Source organism: Melanostigma gelatinosum (genome assembly GCF_949748355.1).
Source record: "Melanostigma gelatinosum genome assembly, chromosome: 6".
NCBI lineage: Eukaryota > Metazoa > Chordata > Actinopteri > Perciformes > Zoarcidae > Melanostigma > Melanostigma gelatinosum.
In genome coordinates, this window is record NC_136639.1 from 25741421 (window position 1) to 25757563 (window position 16143).

The 16143-nt window shown below is 47.5% G+C and overlaps 1 protein-coding gene across 1 annotated transcript; it reads right to left on the reverse strand.

Moving 5' to 3' along the window:
• Nucleotides 1-785: 785 nt before the first annotated feature.
• Nucleotides 786-15055, reverse strand: gp1bb (glycoprotein Ib platelet subunit beta). Its single transcript, XM_079269680.1, has 2 exons — nucleotides 14975-15055; nucleotides 786-2298 (listed from the first exon to the last, which is right to left on the reverse strand). The coding sequence occupies exon 2, from the start codon at nucleotides 2284-2286 to the stop codon at nucleotides 1663-1665; it is 624 nt and encodes a 207-aa protein (XP_079125806.1). The 5' UTR covers nucleotides 2287-2298; nucleotides 14975-15055; the 3' UTR covers nucleotides 786-1662.
• Nucleotides 15056-16143: the final 1088 nt, after the last annotated feature.

Sequence of the window (16143 nt, forward strand, 5' to 3'; positions counted from 1 at the left end):
GTCCATGTTGAATTTTTATTGAAACAGCATTTTGTGACTCCTCCGTCCATGCTTTTTCAAATAATAGAATAAATAAAATTGCAATCACTTTTAAGTGAACCAGATTGCTCCATCAGACAAAAACAAATAAAATTGCAAAACAATGCAAATTAAGTTATATCTGTGCAAAAAAGAACTACAATTTGACAAAAAATAGCTTATTGCAATTGGCTGATATGAGATGCTAAGTAATAATTATGAGATGCTAAGTCATTATTTTGAGATCGTATCTCATTATGACTTCCAGGATCTGTAATTTTCCTCACAGTGCGGAAACGGGCTTCCATACATTTTGCCATGTAATTATTAATTTCTTAAAAAAAAAAAAAGATTCTGCATTTCCCCCTGCGCCCCACCTGTAATACCACCGCGCCCCACTAGAGGGGCGCGCCTCACAGTTTGAGAACCACTGGTTTGGATGATAACGTTAGCACAACTTGTTAATGAATTAATCATGATGATAAAAACTAATTCAAATGTGTTCCATTTGATACCTTATTATTGATACAACATCAATACACAATGTCCACACTGTATCAAAGAGGGGAGTCTGTGGTCCCCTTTTCATCTTTGCCCATCCCCCACCCCTCACCGTCACAGAGAGTCAGATGCTGACCGTCAGTAACACGTGGAAGCTGCAGCACACAAGCGGGCGCTACACCGACAGCAGCTTACAGCGTCAGGGTCAAAGCAAAGATGGGAGCAGAGGAAGGACCCAAACGCAGAGGAACACAAGGGAACAGAGGGATGATCAACAGGGATTTTAATAATGTTCAAAACAAAACTTGCAGAGCAGGGGAGTCAAAAAGTGTGTCACAAAAAATCCAAGAAAAAACTGAATGGGTAAAACACAAAACAGGATCAGGTGAATTAGGAAAACCGCACAAGGGATACACATTAAAATGTAAAAATATAATGCAATTTAAAAAACTGAAACAACTGCCAGACATAAAACATAACACACTCAGAGATTCATGAAGTTCTTCAGCCGTAACCATTTCTCATTCAGTCTTCAGTTAGGATCATTTTTAATTTTAGTTTGTAGTAGTTTGTTTTCCACCACACAGCAATGACCATTATATTTTTAAACTGTAAAATATCCTGCTAAGTACATATCAAAGGGTTCTCATCGAAATACTGTCGATGAAATTAATAGAATCCAGAAATGTTCTTCTCAAATAACAACGATGGCATCAGCCTCAAACATCCGTCATTCTTTAGTGCAGATGATTTCTAATCTTCCTTTTCATTGAGTCTGTTCTACGGTGGTAAACGGTGGTATATGATGCTCTACAGACACACAGATGGCTGACAAATGAAAAATAATAACAACATGATGTGTCTTAGTCAGGTGTTGGGCCATTTCAAGTCTCCCATAGGTGCTCAGTTGGAATTAATTCACATTATTTTCATACTTATTGACCCATTCCACTTGTTTCCTTCATGGAAGTATCTGCATCCCATATATTCAGGGGTTCACTTTTATTTGTCACCTGCTTGTGCATACAAATGAACTTTGGTGTTGTAGTCTGACACACAGAAGCATGTGAAAGACATTTACTCTCTGGTGAGCAAATGATAAACTTCTCCCCTGTTGTATCAATCCCACATCACAGCTGCACCTCAGGTGCTGCTGCCCTTTAAAGGCGCGTACTCGTTCTCCCTCGGACTCTCCCCGGCTGTGAAGCTCTCCTCCGTGGTCCTCCTCGCCTCTTTGGAAAGCCTCTCGAACCTCCTCAGGAACACGATGAGAGCCACCAGCAGAGCCGCCTGCACCAGCACAAACACAAAGAGACACACCTGCGACGCTAGAGCCAGGTCACAGTACCAGTAGTGGCAGGACTCCAGGACCTCCTTCTCCGTTAAATACACCAGCAGCCGCCCTCTCAGGCCGGGAGGGGAGCTGCAGTTGACGCCCAGGTGTGATGTGAGGGTGGCGGGCTGACGGAGCAGCCAGGATCGCAGGTAGAGGACCCCGCAGTCGCACTGCCAGGGGTTACCATGAAGGGAGACGGAGCCGAGGGAGGTCAGATCATCCAGGAGTCCATTGGGGAGGCTGGTCAGACGGTTATCGTGGAGACGGAGGGAGGTGGTCCCAGCAGGAAAACTGGTGGGCAGCAAGGAGGAGGTGAGAAACCTGCTGCTGCAATCCACCTGACTGCCATGACAGGAGCAAAGGGGGGGGCAGGCTGATGACCTTTGACCTCCAAACAAGGGGAGCAGGCACAGGAGCAGAAGTCCTTTCATGGTTACTGATCACTGCAGAGGAAAGGAGAGGAGAGAGGAGAGGAGAGGTTTAAAATGTATCTTTATTCTTTTTTTTAAGTTCCATTGACAGAGTTTTACTGTTTCTCAGACCAAACTTAATTCACGCAAACAAACAACAAAAACCTAAAAAAAACACAAACTCAGGTTCAGAAACAGAGCATTATCTCTGACTGAACACAGAATGTCATTCAGAGCCCAAATGTTCACAAAGAGTTCAGTTTTCTTTGTCAGACTGTAGAAACCAAACTCCACCCTGAGCCGAGCAGCCAGCAGTCCGGTCAGCATCAAGCTCACGTCCTCTGACCCTACACCCCTCACCCGGTTTTTCCTTGTTTTCCAAATTGCTAGTTTAGCCAGTCCTGAAAGGAAATTCACTAGTGTGTGAACAGATTTCTTTTTGGCAGAGTAGTTTGGACCATAGATAAAAAGACAGAAAGAAAAGTGTTCTCCTCAGCCCTAAAACCACGCCTTCAGGCGGCTGAAGAGTCTCACCAGCCTGGAACACTCAACGAACAGATGGTGGATAGATTCTGTCTGCGAGCAAAAAGGACAGCTATCCCCTGAGCAAGGGTCGAGGTGCACCAGATACCTGTTTGTAGCTATGGCCCCATGTACAATCCTCCACTGGAGGTCTCCTGTCCGTTTGTCTACAGGGACCGCCAACAGCCCCTTGGGGAGGATCCCCTGCCAAAAAACTCGGTCCACCTCGACACCCTCACTCCTGCCAGAGAGCGCAAGTTAGAGACTTTCACACTGACCTGATACACTGCTTTCCTCCCCGAAGTCTCAAAGTCCCCCAACTGGGGTGTCTTTAGAGACAGCATGATGTCCTCCTCATCCTCCCACTGTCCCACAGCAGGGTTAGGGTCATCGTCCCATTGGTCAGATATTGCACGGTCTCCAACAAACGCTCTGAGGACTTCTGGCAGGGACGCACAGACCTCCTCCACCAGCCCGAGCAGCAGCCTGCTGGACCGGATGTTGATCAGCTCCGCAAGTTGAGGGATGGAGGTCTTCATCAGATGACCCAGCTTCACACAGCCGGCCTCTCTCAGTCTGGATCTCAGGCTGACGGACGTCAGGACCTGGGACGTGATATAGCTGCTTCCAAACAGCGGCTCCTCAAAGAGCCACATTCCTGGTGTCGACACAGCTCTCCGATGGACTGTAAAAACCTGCCACGCCTGTAGGATGGATTGATAGAACGGTAGTATCCGTCCATGGCAGGCCGAAACTGTACAGCAGTCTCTGAGCCGTCTGCAGTCTGAAGGCTGTGATTCGCGATGCGATGTCCACCAGGCCCTGCCCTCCCTCCTGGACCGGCAGGTACAGCACCGCAGATCTCAGCCAGTGAAGCCCTGACCAGAAGAAGTCCACAACTGCCCTCTGGATGTCTTTAATCAGGCCCTGTGGTGGAGGCAGGACTACCAGCCTGTGCCAAAGGGTCGAGGCAACCAAGTTATTGACAATTAGGACCCTCCCCCTGTAAGAGAGCTGAGGTAGCAGCCATTTCCATTTAGACAATCTGGTACACACTCTCTCCATAGCACCCTCCCAGTTCTGTTTTTGAAACTCTTCTGTTCTCAAAAAAACACCCAAAACCTTCAAGCCCTGCCTTCCCCATCTGATGCTTCCTGGTAGCTTTGGTATTTCTTTGTCTGCCCACTGCCCAACCTGCAAAGCTTCACTTTTTCCCCAGTTTACCTTTGCTGAAGATGCCCCCTCAAACAAGGGTAAACTGTCACCTAGGACCTGGACATCCCTCTGGTCTTTGACAAACACATAAACATCATCAGCATATACTGACACCACCAGCGAGGGCCGCTGACGCAGCCCAGGTAACATTAGTCCTGATAGATGGGATCTCAACCTATTCAGAAGAGGCTCAATGGCAATGGAATATAGCTGCCCAGAGATAGGACATCCCTGTCTGATGCCTCTCTGGACCTGAACTGGACAGCTCAAACCGCCCCCCACCTTCACCAGACAAGCAGCCTCCTTGTACATCAAACCCAACAGTGACACAAACCCTTCCCCAAAACCAAAAGCTCTTAAAGTGGAAAAAAGAAAACTATGATCAACCCGATCAAAAGCCTTCTCCTGGTCTAATGATATAACCCCAACATCAATATTATACAGTTTACAGAGATCCAACAAGTCCCTCATGAGAAAAATGTTTTCCATGATGGATCTGTCCGGTACCCAGTAAGACTGGTCTCTGTGGATTATAGACTCCAGAAAGTTCTTAAGCCGGTTGGCGAGCACCTTGGAAAGAAGTTTATAGTCTGTGCATAACAACGCCACCGGTCTCCAGTTCTTCAGTAAGGACAAATCTCCTTTTTTGGGTAACAGTGATAGCACTGCATGCCGACATGTCATCGGTAACAGGCCTGTCTGTGAACACTCCTGCAGCACCTGCCACAGGTCGGCTCCCGAAACACTTGCAGAAATGTTTATAGAAGTCCGCAGGCAGTCCGTCCAGTACAGGAGCTCTCCCAGCAGCCATCTGACCCACAGCAGCAGTCAGCTCCTCCAGGGAGATGTTGGCGTCCAGGACAACTGTGCCCAGCTGAGGAAGGCCCTGAAGCAGCTCGTCAACACTCTCTTTGTGGTTGTCGTCCTTCCTGAAGAGGGCGCTGTAGTCGTCATCTTACCATCAGGAAGGCGGAGACACACCATCTGTTTGGTTCGAGAGACGGACTTCTCCAGATTGAAGAAGTAGGAGGTAGGAGCATCCCACCACTGACTCAGGGACTCAAAGTCGCTCTTTTCTCTCCAATTTCCCCAGAAAGTCTCAAACTTTTCACAGAAGTCACTGTCCTGATGCAACTTAATGTTAAAGTGCCAGTAAGAGCTGCATTTGGTGGTTGGTGAGGTGTGAACATCTAAAGTGACTAGGTGATGATCGGTGAAGCCTACTGGGTAAATGTGACTGTTCAATAACCGGTTACTAAAACTATGAGATATGTAAACCCTGTCCAGCCTGGCTGCCCTAATGTTCCCATCCAACACCTTCACCCATGTGTACTGTCTAGCCCGGGGATGTTTCACCCTCCATACATCCACCACACCTGACTCTGCAATCACCTGCGATAAGATGGCGGATGACTGTAAATGAGGTTCCTCTCCTGTTCTATCCAATAAGGAGTTCATGGTGCAATTCCAGTCCCCCCCATCACTACACAGTCGTTGTGATCGCACTGCTGCAGGACATCTCTGAGTTTGTGGAAGATGTCTGTTCTGTGTGAGCCCTGGTTTGGAGCATAAATGTTGATAAAAACAAAAATGTTTTGTATAGATGCTCTGACCACTAAAGCCCTGCCTGTCACTATCTCTGTGGAGGAGATGATGTTAACATCCAGCCCAGGTGAGAACAGAACAGCTATGCCTGCAGACAGGTTGGTCCCATGAGACAGGACATAATGGCCCTTCCACCACAAACCCCAGTCTACCTCATTGTGTGGGTCGCTGTGCGTTTCCTGCAGGAAGACGATGTCTAATTGTTTCTGTGTGATCATGTCTGCAGTGACCGCCCTCTTCTGTCGGTCCCTCCCACCATTCATATTTAAAGAGCCAACCCTCACCTTGTGCATTGAAAAATCTCTTTTATGCCCGTCCCTCCCACCATTGATGTTTAAAGACCCTAAATTGAAGCTCTGCATGGAAAGGTCAGAGGATGGAAGAAGGTAAGACAAGATAAGAAGTAAGCAGTGGAAAGTGGAAAACCCGTGTGACACATGGTCATGTTAAACTGTCTTAGTTTGAACCCTTTTACTTTTCCTCGCTTTCCTCAGGGTTGTGACGTGTTTCTTTAGGCGTAAGCGCTTTTTCCCATCTAAAAGGTCCAAACCCACCTTTCTCTGCACCACCCCAACAGATCGGACGAACTTCTCAATGTCAGGGAAATAATCACTCACTTTTGCAGATCTATTGAAAGTTACATCCAAAAATGAGTTTATTTCCTCAAGTGAATACAGATCCGTGCTTTTAATGCACATTTCAGAATTAGATGCAACATCTGATTCACTCTCATAGTCCATGTCATCCCCTTCACAAGACAGCTGGCTGTTGGACACAGACCGTACACTCTGTGCGTCATCTAAGGCTGCGGTGAGCTCGTCCGGTATAAACGGCGGAACACCGGACACGGTGATCCGCGTAGAGGGCACCGAGAGCGGAGAGACCTGCACGAAGCTGTCCCTGATAAACACGCCGCTCTCTATCAGCTTGTGGACATAAGCCTCGCTCGCCACGAACACAACCACAGCTTTATTCATCCGAGACGCGAAGGAAAGTTTGTCATGTCACCTGTTCTCCCACAGCCAGCAGCACCTCCTCTACTGACACGCTGCTGTCCAGTGGAACTACCCGGACTCCCTGCCGGATTGACGGGCGTGGCGTCTCGGAGGACGCCATCCTCCCGAACAACGCCAAACAACACCACTAATCACACGTTCTACTGATAAATACACCGCTTATATCTTACCTGATCATGTGCAGAGACAGAGGAACAAATCCCAAAGCAGTGAAAAAACAATCAAACCTCCGCGCCACTCACACGTCCACCACTCACACGTCCACCACTCACACTCACACGCAACCGGAAACGGAAACAGAGGAGAGGAGAAGAGAGGTAGAGAGAGGAGAGGTTTTTGGTTTTTAAAAATCTCTTTATTTCACTGTTACAGTGAAACCAGAAACACTAAAACATCACTTAATAATCAGAAAATCAATGAAATAAAAACAAATAACCAAAATAAAGCACCAAAGAAAAATTAAACCATCAATTACAACAATCAATACGTTCAGAAGTTCACCACCAGCTCTTCACCAGCACCCACTGAGCATAAAATGCTCCCAGTAGTCCATCTGTCCCTGAAAGCCTGTAAATCGTCCACTGTCTGATAGTAGGTGTGTTCCACCCTGAATCTGGCTTTCAACAGTCCCTCCAGAACCTTCACCGGATCCTCACTACCGGCACCCCGCGCCCGATTCTTACGTGTCAGCCAGATGGCCAACTTGGCAGAACCAGATAAAAAGTTCACCATTATGTGGACAGCCTTCTGTTTTGAGCAGAATTTTGGACCGAAGATGAACAACATGAAAGAAAAAACCTGTCCAAGACCCTGAAACCATCTTTTTAACCGCTCAAAGAGCCCTGAGAGCCACGGACACTGAACAAACAAATGTTCCAGGGTCTCAGTCTGCCCGCAAAAACAACACTCCTCCCCAATTTGTGGATCCAGGTGTGCCCGGTATCTGTTGGTGGCTATAGCTCCATGTACAACCCTCCACTGGAGGTCTGCTGTCCGTTTTTCAACGGGCAGCTTGTACATGCACCTCCAGCTGCCTCTCGGGGAAGAACCTGGGCCAAAGAACTCGGTCCACCTCGACTCTGTCAACCCTGCCAGAGAGCGGAGGTTCACAACCTTTACACAGATTTCATAGATGGCTTTTTTCTCTGCTGCCTGAAACTTGTCCAGGTGAGGGGTTGTGAACGTCAGCAGCTTGTTTCCTCCCCCCTGCCAGTCCCCACCGCTGGGGCAATGAGCAGAGTGGGGGGGGTGTACTCACTCTCTTCATCCCATTGGTCAGACAGAGTACGGTTCCCTGCAACTGCTCTCAGGTGTTGTGGCAGGGCGGCACAGACCTCCACGATCCTGCTGGTCAACCTGACAGACGTGATGTTAGTGTTCTGCCTGAAGGCGGCCATGGATGCTGCGGTTGCTGACATCTTCACCAAATGTCCCAGTTTAGTGCAGCCGGCTTCTCTCAGACGCGTTCTCAGGCTGGCAGACTGCAGCGTTTGGGTTCTGATGAAACTGTTAAAGAACAGAGGTTCCTCCAGCAGCCACGCGCCCGGAGTCTCATCAGCTTTACGTGAAATGTTAAAAATCTGCCACGCCTGCAGAACAGAGCTGTAGAACGGCGTCAGCCCGGCCAAGTCCACTTCCCCAGGTTGTAGGAGAAAGAGCTGCTTGTCATAACCCAACCGCCCAGCTCTCCTCAGCAGCAGTCGAGCCGTGTCCATCCAGCTGGGGCCACAGCCATAGAGCAGCCTCTGTGCAGTCCGGAGTCTGAACGAGGCAATCCTGGACTGGATGTCGATGAGACCCTGCCCCCCCTCTGCCACAGGCAGATAGAGCGCTGCTGCACGAACCCAGTGCCGGCCGGACCAGAAGAAGTCCACGACAGACCTCTGTATCTCTGCTATGAGGCCTCCAGGTGGCGTCAGAGCGATGAGTCTGTGCCACAGAGTCGAGGTAACTAAGTTATTAGCAACCAGAACTCTTCCCCTACATGACAACTGGGGTAGTAACCATCTCCACCTAGAGAACCAAGCACACACCTTCTCCTTAACTCCGTCCCAGTTCTTTTTCTCAAAATCCTCAGAGCCCAAAAACACACCCAGCACCTTTAGACCTTCTTTTCCCCACTGAAGACCTCCAGGCAGATGAGGCACTGTCTGATGTCTCCACTGTCCCACCAATAAGGCTTCAGACTTTTCCCAGTTCACCCGTGCAGATGAAGCCCTCTCATAAAGAGACAAAGTATCCTGTAGACAACGAACATCTCCCTGGTCCCTGATGAAGATGTTTACGTCATCAGCATACGCAGACACAGTGAGGGGACTACAAAGACTAGAGGACCCCGGCAGTGACAGACCACTGAGCCGACTTCTCAGCCTGCACAACAGAGGCTCAAAAGCGAGGCTGTATAGTTGCCCTGAGATAGGACAACCCTGCCTTATCCCTCGCCGTACAGGGATCGGTCGACTCAGGCCAGCTCCCATTTTGACCATGCATTCAGCACCACTGTAGAGCAAACCCACCCAAGCCAAAAACCCATCACCAAGCCCGAAAGCCCTGAGTGCAGAAAACAGATATGCGTGACCCACCCTGTCAAAAGCCTTCTCCTGGTCTAGTGAGACAATACCTACATCTACATCGTGACATTTACACACACCAAGCACATCATGGATGAGAAAGATATTGTCCATAACTGTCCTGTCTGGGATACAGTACGTTTGGTCGCTATTTACAACCACTTCCAGGTAGTCTCTTAGTCTGTTGGACAAGGCTCTGGAAAGCACCTTATAGTCCGTGCAAAGCAGGGCCACTGGCCTCCAGTTCTTCAGAAGGGCCAAGTCGCCCTTCTTGGGCAGCAGGGAGAGTACTGCCCGCTGGCACGAAACAGGAAGTGTTCCTGTTTTAAAACATTCCATCAAAACAGAGTGTAAGTCAGAACCGATAATGTTCCAGAATGTCTTAAAGAAGTCCGAGGAGAGGCCGTCGATTCCCGGAGTCTTTCCTGAAGCCATCTGGTTCACTGCAGTTGAAAGCTCCTCCAGCGTCAGCTCTCTGTCCAGCGTGGCCCTCTCTGCTGGACTGAGCTGGGGAAGACCCTCCAGGAGCTCCTTACTGCTGTCTATACAGGACGGCTCTTCCCCAAAAAGAGCAGCGTAGAAGCCCACGGCATGGGTCCTCATCTCCCTCTGGTCAGTGGTTATCCTGCCTCCCGGGAGCATTAGGCAGGTCATCCGCTTCCTCTGCACCACCGATATCTCCAGGTTGAAGAAAAACGAACTTGGGGCATCCATGTCCTTCAACTGAAGGAAACGGGACCTGACCAGAGCTCCTTTCACTCTCTCTTGCAGGAATGAGCTCAACTCCAACCTCCTCTCCTTCAGCAGTTGGCCCACACCGGGATCTGGGTCTCTCTGGAAGCCCTCCTCAATGATCTTTATGTTGGCTTCAAGGTCTTTGACAGCAGACTTGATTTTAGCGGTGGCGTTTGAGGTGTACTGCTGGCAGAACACATAAATCTGGGCTTTTCCGACCTCCCACCACTGCTTCAGAGAACTGAAACGAGGTTTTTCAGTTTTCCACTGCTGCCAAAGAACCCCAAAGCTCTGACAAAAAGTGGTGTCCTGTAAAAGTTTATTATTAAAATGCCAGTAGGAGTTAACCCTTTCACCCGGTGAGGTTATCAAGCCTAAACTGACGAGGTGGTGATCGCTGAACCCAACTGGACTGATTGTGCTGCTCTTCAGTCTGGAACTGAGACTGCGAGAGATGTAAACTCTGTCCAGCCTGGCTGCACTAATCCTGTCATTGCTGACTCTAACCCAGGTGTACTGTCTGCTTAGTGGGTGTTGTACTCTCCAAGTGTCCAACAGATCTAAGTGTGAGATGACGTTGTGGAGACTCTGAGCTGACTGTGGGTGTGGTTCCTCACTATTTCGGTCTATGGTGAAGTCTAGAGTACAGTTAAAATCCCCTCCGATGATCAGCTGCTCCTGAAGGCAGCTCTGCAGTTCGTTTTGCAGCGTAGTGAAGAAGCGTGCTCTCTCTGTCCCCTGATTCGGTGCATATATGTTGACGAAGCAGTAAAGCGAGCTCTGTATCTCTGCCCTCACCATCAGCAAACGACCCTTCACCACCTCAGTGACTGACAGGACGGTTGCATTAGCTGCTGTTCTAAACAGCACGGCTACCCCGGCACTAAGATTGGTTCCGTGGCTCAGGGTGCATGAGCCCTCCCACCATAAACCCCAGTCTACTTCATCTGATGGAATGGTGTGAGTTTCTTGCAAAAAGAGGATGGCCAACCTTTTTTGATTTACAACCTCCTGTATTAATGCTCTTTTATGACCGTCCCTCCCACCATTGATGTTTAAAGACCCTAAATTGAAGCTCTGCATGGAAAGGTCAGAGGATGGAAGAAGGTAAGACAAGATAAGAAGTGGAAAGTGGAAAACCCCGTGTGACACATGATCATGTTAAACTGTCTTAGTTTGAACCCTTTTACTTTTCCTTACTTTCCTCAGGGTTGTGATGTGTTTCTTCAGGCGGAAACACTTTTTCCCATCTAAAAGGTCCAAACCCACCTTTCTCTGCACCACCCCACAGATCGGATGAACTTCTCAATGTCAGGGAAATAATCACTCACTTTTGCAGATCTATTGAAAGTTACATCCAAAAACTAGTTTATTTCCTCAAGTGAATACAGATCAGTGCTTTTAATGCACGTTTCAGAATTTGATGCAACATCTGATTCACTCTCATAGTCCATGTCCTCTCCTTCACAAGACAGCTGGCTGTTGGACACAGACCCTACACTCTGTGCGTCATCTAAGGCTGCGGTGAGATCTCCACCTACAGAACCTGTAGCTGCCTCTTCACAGACTTCTACAGACTGTGGTGGTGCTTCGGTACCAGATGTAGTGAGGCTCTGCGCCACCACAGAAGCCTGCTGGTTGTAAGACTGGCCCTGATCCTCCTTATCGACATTATTGTCATCAGCAGAATACGAAGAAACGCCGCCGACCGCACCGGCGGCAGCCGCAGCCACACCAGCGGGTCCCGGCGCGGCCGGTGCGGTCGGTATTTACGTCTACGTGACGTTATTGAGTGCTGGTGGAGCTGCTACGATGTTAGCATAGCCTAGCACCGATCCATCAGAGCTCCATTGAGAAGACCAGTCCCTTCAAATCGGCATCATTACGTAGTTATTTCGGAGTCCCTTTTTGTCGGTTTATTGCCGTTGAATCACAGCCAAATCAGTTTATTTTGTGTTCCTACAGCTGTAGTAAACAGCGACCGGTGGCTTGCTAGACACAGTGAATACAGCTCGATACAATCCACGGAGCTCCTCTGAACAATATTATGAACCAGACATGACGGCGTTTGGCATTCCGATGTTTGAGGGACTTCCACAACACGTACAAAGCAGAAATTGTCCTTATTCCTTTCATGGTTGACAGCGGAAAGAAATGGCGGCCAGGTGAACGGCTTCCAGGACGATAAACCACGCCCCCTCTCCGGCGCTACGAGATTTTGCGCCGTTTGGTGTGAACACGACCGGCGGCGCGTTGAACGCGATTGTGCAGTGCGTCAAAAAATCAACGCGACCGGTGTGAACGCAGCATAACACCCCAAACTGACTGTTCTAAATCCGCTGGCAAACTTTCCAAACCTGCGCAGCTCATTTCCTAACAGCTCGTCCGGTATAAACGGCGGAACACCGGACACGGTGATCCGCGTAGAGGGCACCGAGAGCGGAGAGACCTGCACGAAGCTGTCCCTGATGAACACGCCGCTCTCTATCAGCTTGTGGACATAAGCCTCGCTCGCCACGAACACAACCACAGCTTTATTCATCCGAGACGCGAAGGAAAGTTTGTCATGTCACCTGTTCTCCCACAGCCAGCAGCACCTCCTCTACTGACACGCTGCTGTCCGGTGGAACTACCCGGACTCCATGCCGGATTGACGGGCGTGGCGTCTCGGAGGACGCCATCCTCCCGAACAACGCCAAACAACACCACTAATCACACGTTCTACCGATAAATACACCGCTTATATCTTACCTGATCATGTGCAGAGACAGAGGAACAAATCCCAAAGCAGTGAAACAACAATCAAACCTCCGCGCCACTCACACGCAACCGGAAACAGAGGGGAGAGGTAGGGAGAGGAGAGGAGAGGAGAGGTAAGGCAAGGCAAGGCAAGTTTATTTGGATAGCACATTTCAACAACAAGGTAATTCAAAGTGCTTCACATAAAACCATTAAAAGCATCAAAACACAAGGCAAAAGAAAAGGAGATTTAAAAAACAATTTTTTAAAAAAAGGTAGGGAGAGGAGAGGAGAGGTGAGGAGAGGAGAGGTAGGGAGAGGTGAGGAGAGGAGAGGTGAGGAGAGGTGAGGAGAGGAGAGGAGAGGTGAGGTGAGGAGAGGAGAGGTGAGGAGAAGAGAGGAGAGGTAGGTAGAGGAGAGGTGAGGAGAGGTAGGGAGAGGTGAGGAGAGGTGAGGAGAGGAGAGGAGAGGAGAGGTGAGGAGAGGAGAGGAGAGGAGAGGTAGGGAGAGGAGAGGTGAGGAGAGGAGAGGAGTCAGTTCATGACATGTCATCTTTAATACGATGTTGAGGTACTTGAACTTTACTTTAGTATTTCCATTTTCTGCCACTTTATACTTCTGCTAAAATTCAGAGGTATACATTGTACTTCTTACTCAACTATATTTATTAGTTACTTTGCAAACTCTAATGAATTATACAAAGTACTTTTACCAGAGTAACATTTTGTATGCTGAACTTCTACTGGTAGCAAAGTATTTCTTAGTATTACAACTTGAACTGAAATAAATGATCTGAGTACTTCTTCCGTTAGTTCTCGACAGCGCTGCAATGATCACTTTTGGGGGCCACGCAATCGGCCCTCACTAGCTATTACACAATAGGAATGAACAAGAGTACCGCAGGAATCATTATCTCTATAATAGTATTATCTTCATGAAACGTATTTTCATGTGAGGCTGTAAGTTGTGGTGTTGTTGGACTGTGGTTCCAGATGTACATCTACATCGCCTGCTCTGTGGAGAAGAGGACCAGACACTGTTTGTGCAATTTGTCTCAAACTAATATAAACTCATTTCTGCTGACTTTCACAGACATTTCATGAAAGTAAATATACACGTGATGTTCTGCTGAGTAATCTGAAGTGAGTTCACCGATAGTTGAGTGTCAAACACGTACATGATACGATTTACTAACGTAGCACTTCCAAAACATGTGTTAACGTTGTTGGGATCTAAAGGAGCGTGTTTGGGTTATCAGCATTTAAGAAACTGAATTCTTGACATCAATAGAATTATTGATGTATGTAACAATTATTAATGATTATTAATATAAACGGGGCACCACCCTGCGAACAGGGACCAATAACCAAACGATAAAACTAAGTCTCATAATTAGTAGTCACTCATAATGTCAATAGTCTGCGTATGACTATACATTCAGTGACAGTGAAGGTTTTAAGTTCGAGCACAGGCTACTACATACAGTCTTATCAAATACATATGCACAAGTAATCACAGACGACTGCTCCTTAAAGTATAACAGAGTTTATTAAATCAAAATAATAAATGATCAGATCAATTAATATTGCAACCAACAAACGTTATCATACAATTTTATATGCCTAAACTAAAGAATGAATAAAATGGATGAGAGTGTATGTCTGTGTGTGTGTGTGTATGTGTGTGTGGGTCTGTGGGTGAAAAGGAGGGGGAGTCTTACAGCTTCAGCTAGAGACTACAAAGATGGCGGCGTCGAGTGACGCTGGCCAAAAGGGTAGGGGCCTTAAGAACTACAGCTAAAAACTACAAAGATGGCGGAGTTGAGTGGCTCGGACAAAATGGCAGTTAGGCTGCTGTATGTAATCACGTGTGCCTGGGCAGCACGTGATGTGAAACGCTCCTTTAGATCCCAACAACGTATATCGACACGATGTGTTCATATCAAAACACGGAGCATTCTTTTGGATGTTTCGTTCAGCCACGTCCAGCCACATTTGGCCACCTTGCGGTCAGGACGATGCGGTCTGTGGCCGAGGCCTCGTGTGAGGCTTGATGAGCAGACAGAGGCACAAAGCACCGACACGTCAGAGATTTTAGTTTGATTCTTTTTTACTTGGAAAACAAGTTAGAAATGTGTCTTTTACAAGATCCTTCCTGGCTCTACAAACAGAATAGAGTCATTCTGACAAACTGAACTTCACCAACCTGACAGCTTTCTGTGATATGTTCAGATATGCGATGGGTCAGGAAACCCTGTTTTAATGTCATCCATGTTAAAGACAGCTACAGAACTAAAGAGCCATTTACCTTCAGTGCTGCGTGTCTTCAGGAGAGAACTGCGTCTCTACGGTCGCTCTGAGAGGCCGAGTGTGTGTGTTACTACCAGCTGGCTGGCACTCACTGATAAAGACCACTGACCAATAGGAACACACACACACACATGTACAGTACAACACACACGCACGCACGTCTAACAGGACATGAGACGTGTCGCAGGAACTCTTTATCTTATGGGTCCTTCATGACGTTCTACTGCAGGAAGCGCTCTGGAAGAACCGTTTGGAACTTAGAGGTAAAACAGAGACAGTGTTCAATGAGTGAGTTATTATTGTCTTTAAGTAATGACTGGTGTGACCTAGAGAGCCTTCTAGTCAGACTACAGCAGCTAACACAGGAACACATTCAACATGTGGGAAGGATAAAGTTTACGATGATGAATTATATTTATGAATATTTACATGGGTTTAAATGAAGAAGTTCTTTTAAGGACATTGTTCTATTTTCCCTGTAATTAGCATAACATTTGTTATTTCTTAGATTATTGGGAAATGACAGATGTGTAATATAAAGTGTATTTAAAGTTAAGATCATGCAGCAAAGAAGAACACACGGCCTTCATCGTGATACATTCAGATGTATCAAGTGTAATGGATTATTACCAGTGGTGGTTTACTCAAGTACTTGTTACTACAGAGCATTTATTTGATTACCTAAGTTACTGGTTACTTTGTAGATTCTGACGAATAACACAAAATACAATATAATAATAACTTATAATGTATCATCATAGGTTAAGATTAGTTTATTGATCCCCACGGGGAAATTCACCAACTACCCCGCAGTATAGAAAGTACAGTATTCAAAATGAGCTCTACTTTTACCAGCTTCAACATTTAAGCTTCAATGCATCAATGATTATAATATAATAATATACAATATCTGAGTTCTTCTTCCAGCACAAACTGTGTGAAAGTCCCGGCACATAACAAACACATGTGTGTGTCTCATTCCTTCTGATGTGCCTGGGCAGCACGTGATGTGAGGCGCTCGTTTGAACGGGGTTTCTCCCGTGTAGAGCTAGGAGCTGTGTGTGTTACGTGAGAGGAGGAAAGAGAAAAAAGGAGCGAGAACTCGAAGTGAATCACGCTTCGGCGTGCGATGTGGTAGGGAGCCTGCTTGCTGGTTCTATCATGCAT

Excerpts from the sequence above, each read along its gene's own strand:
- gp1bb (XM_079269680.1), bottom strand. The coding sequence starts at position 2,286 with ATGAAAGGACTTCTGCTCCTGTGCCTGCTCCCCTTGTTTGGAGGTCAA.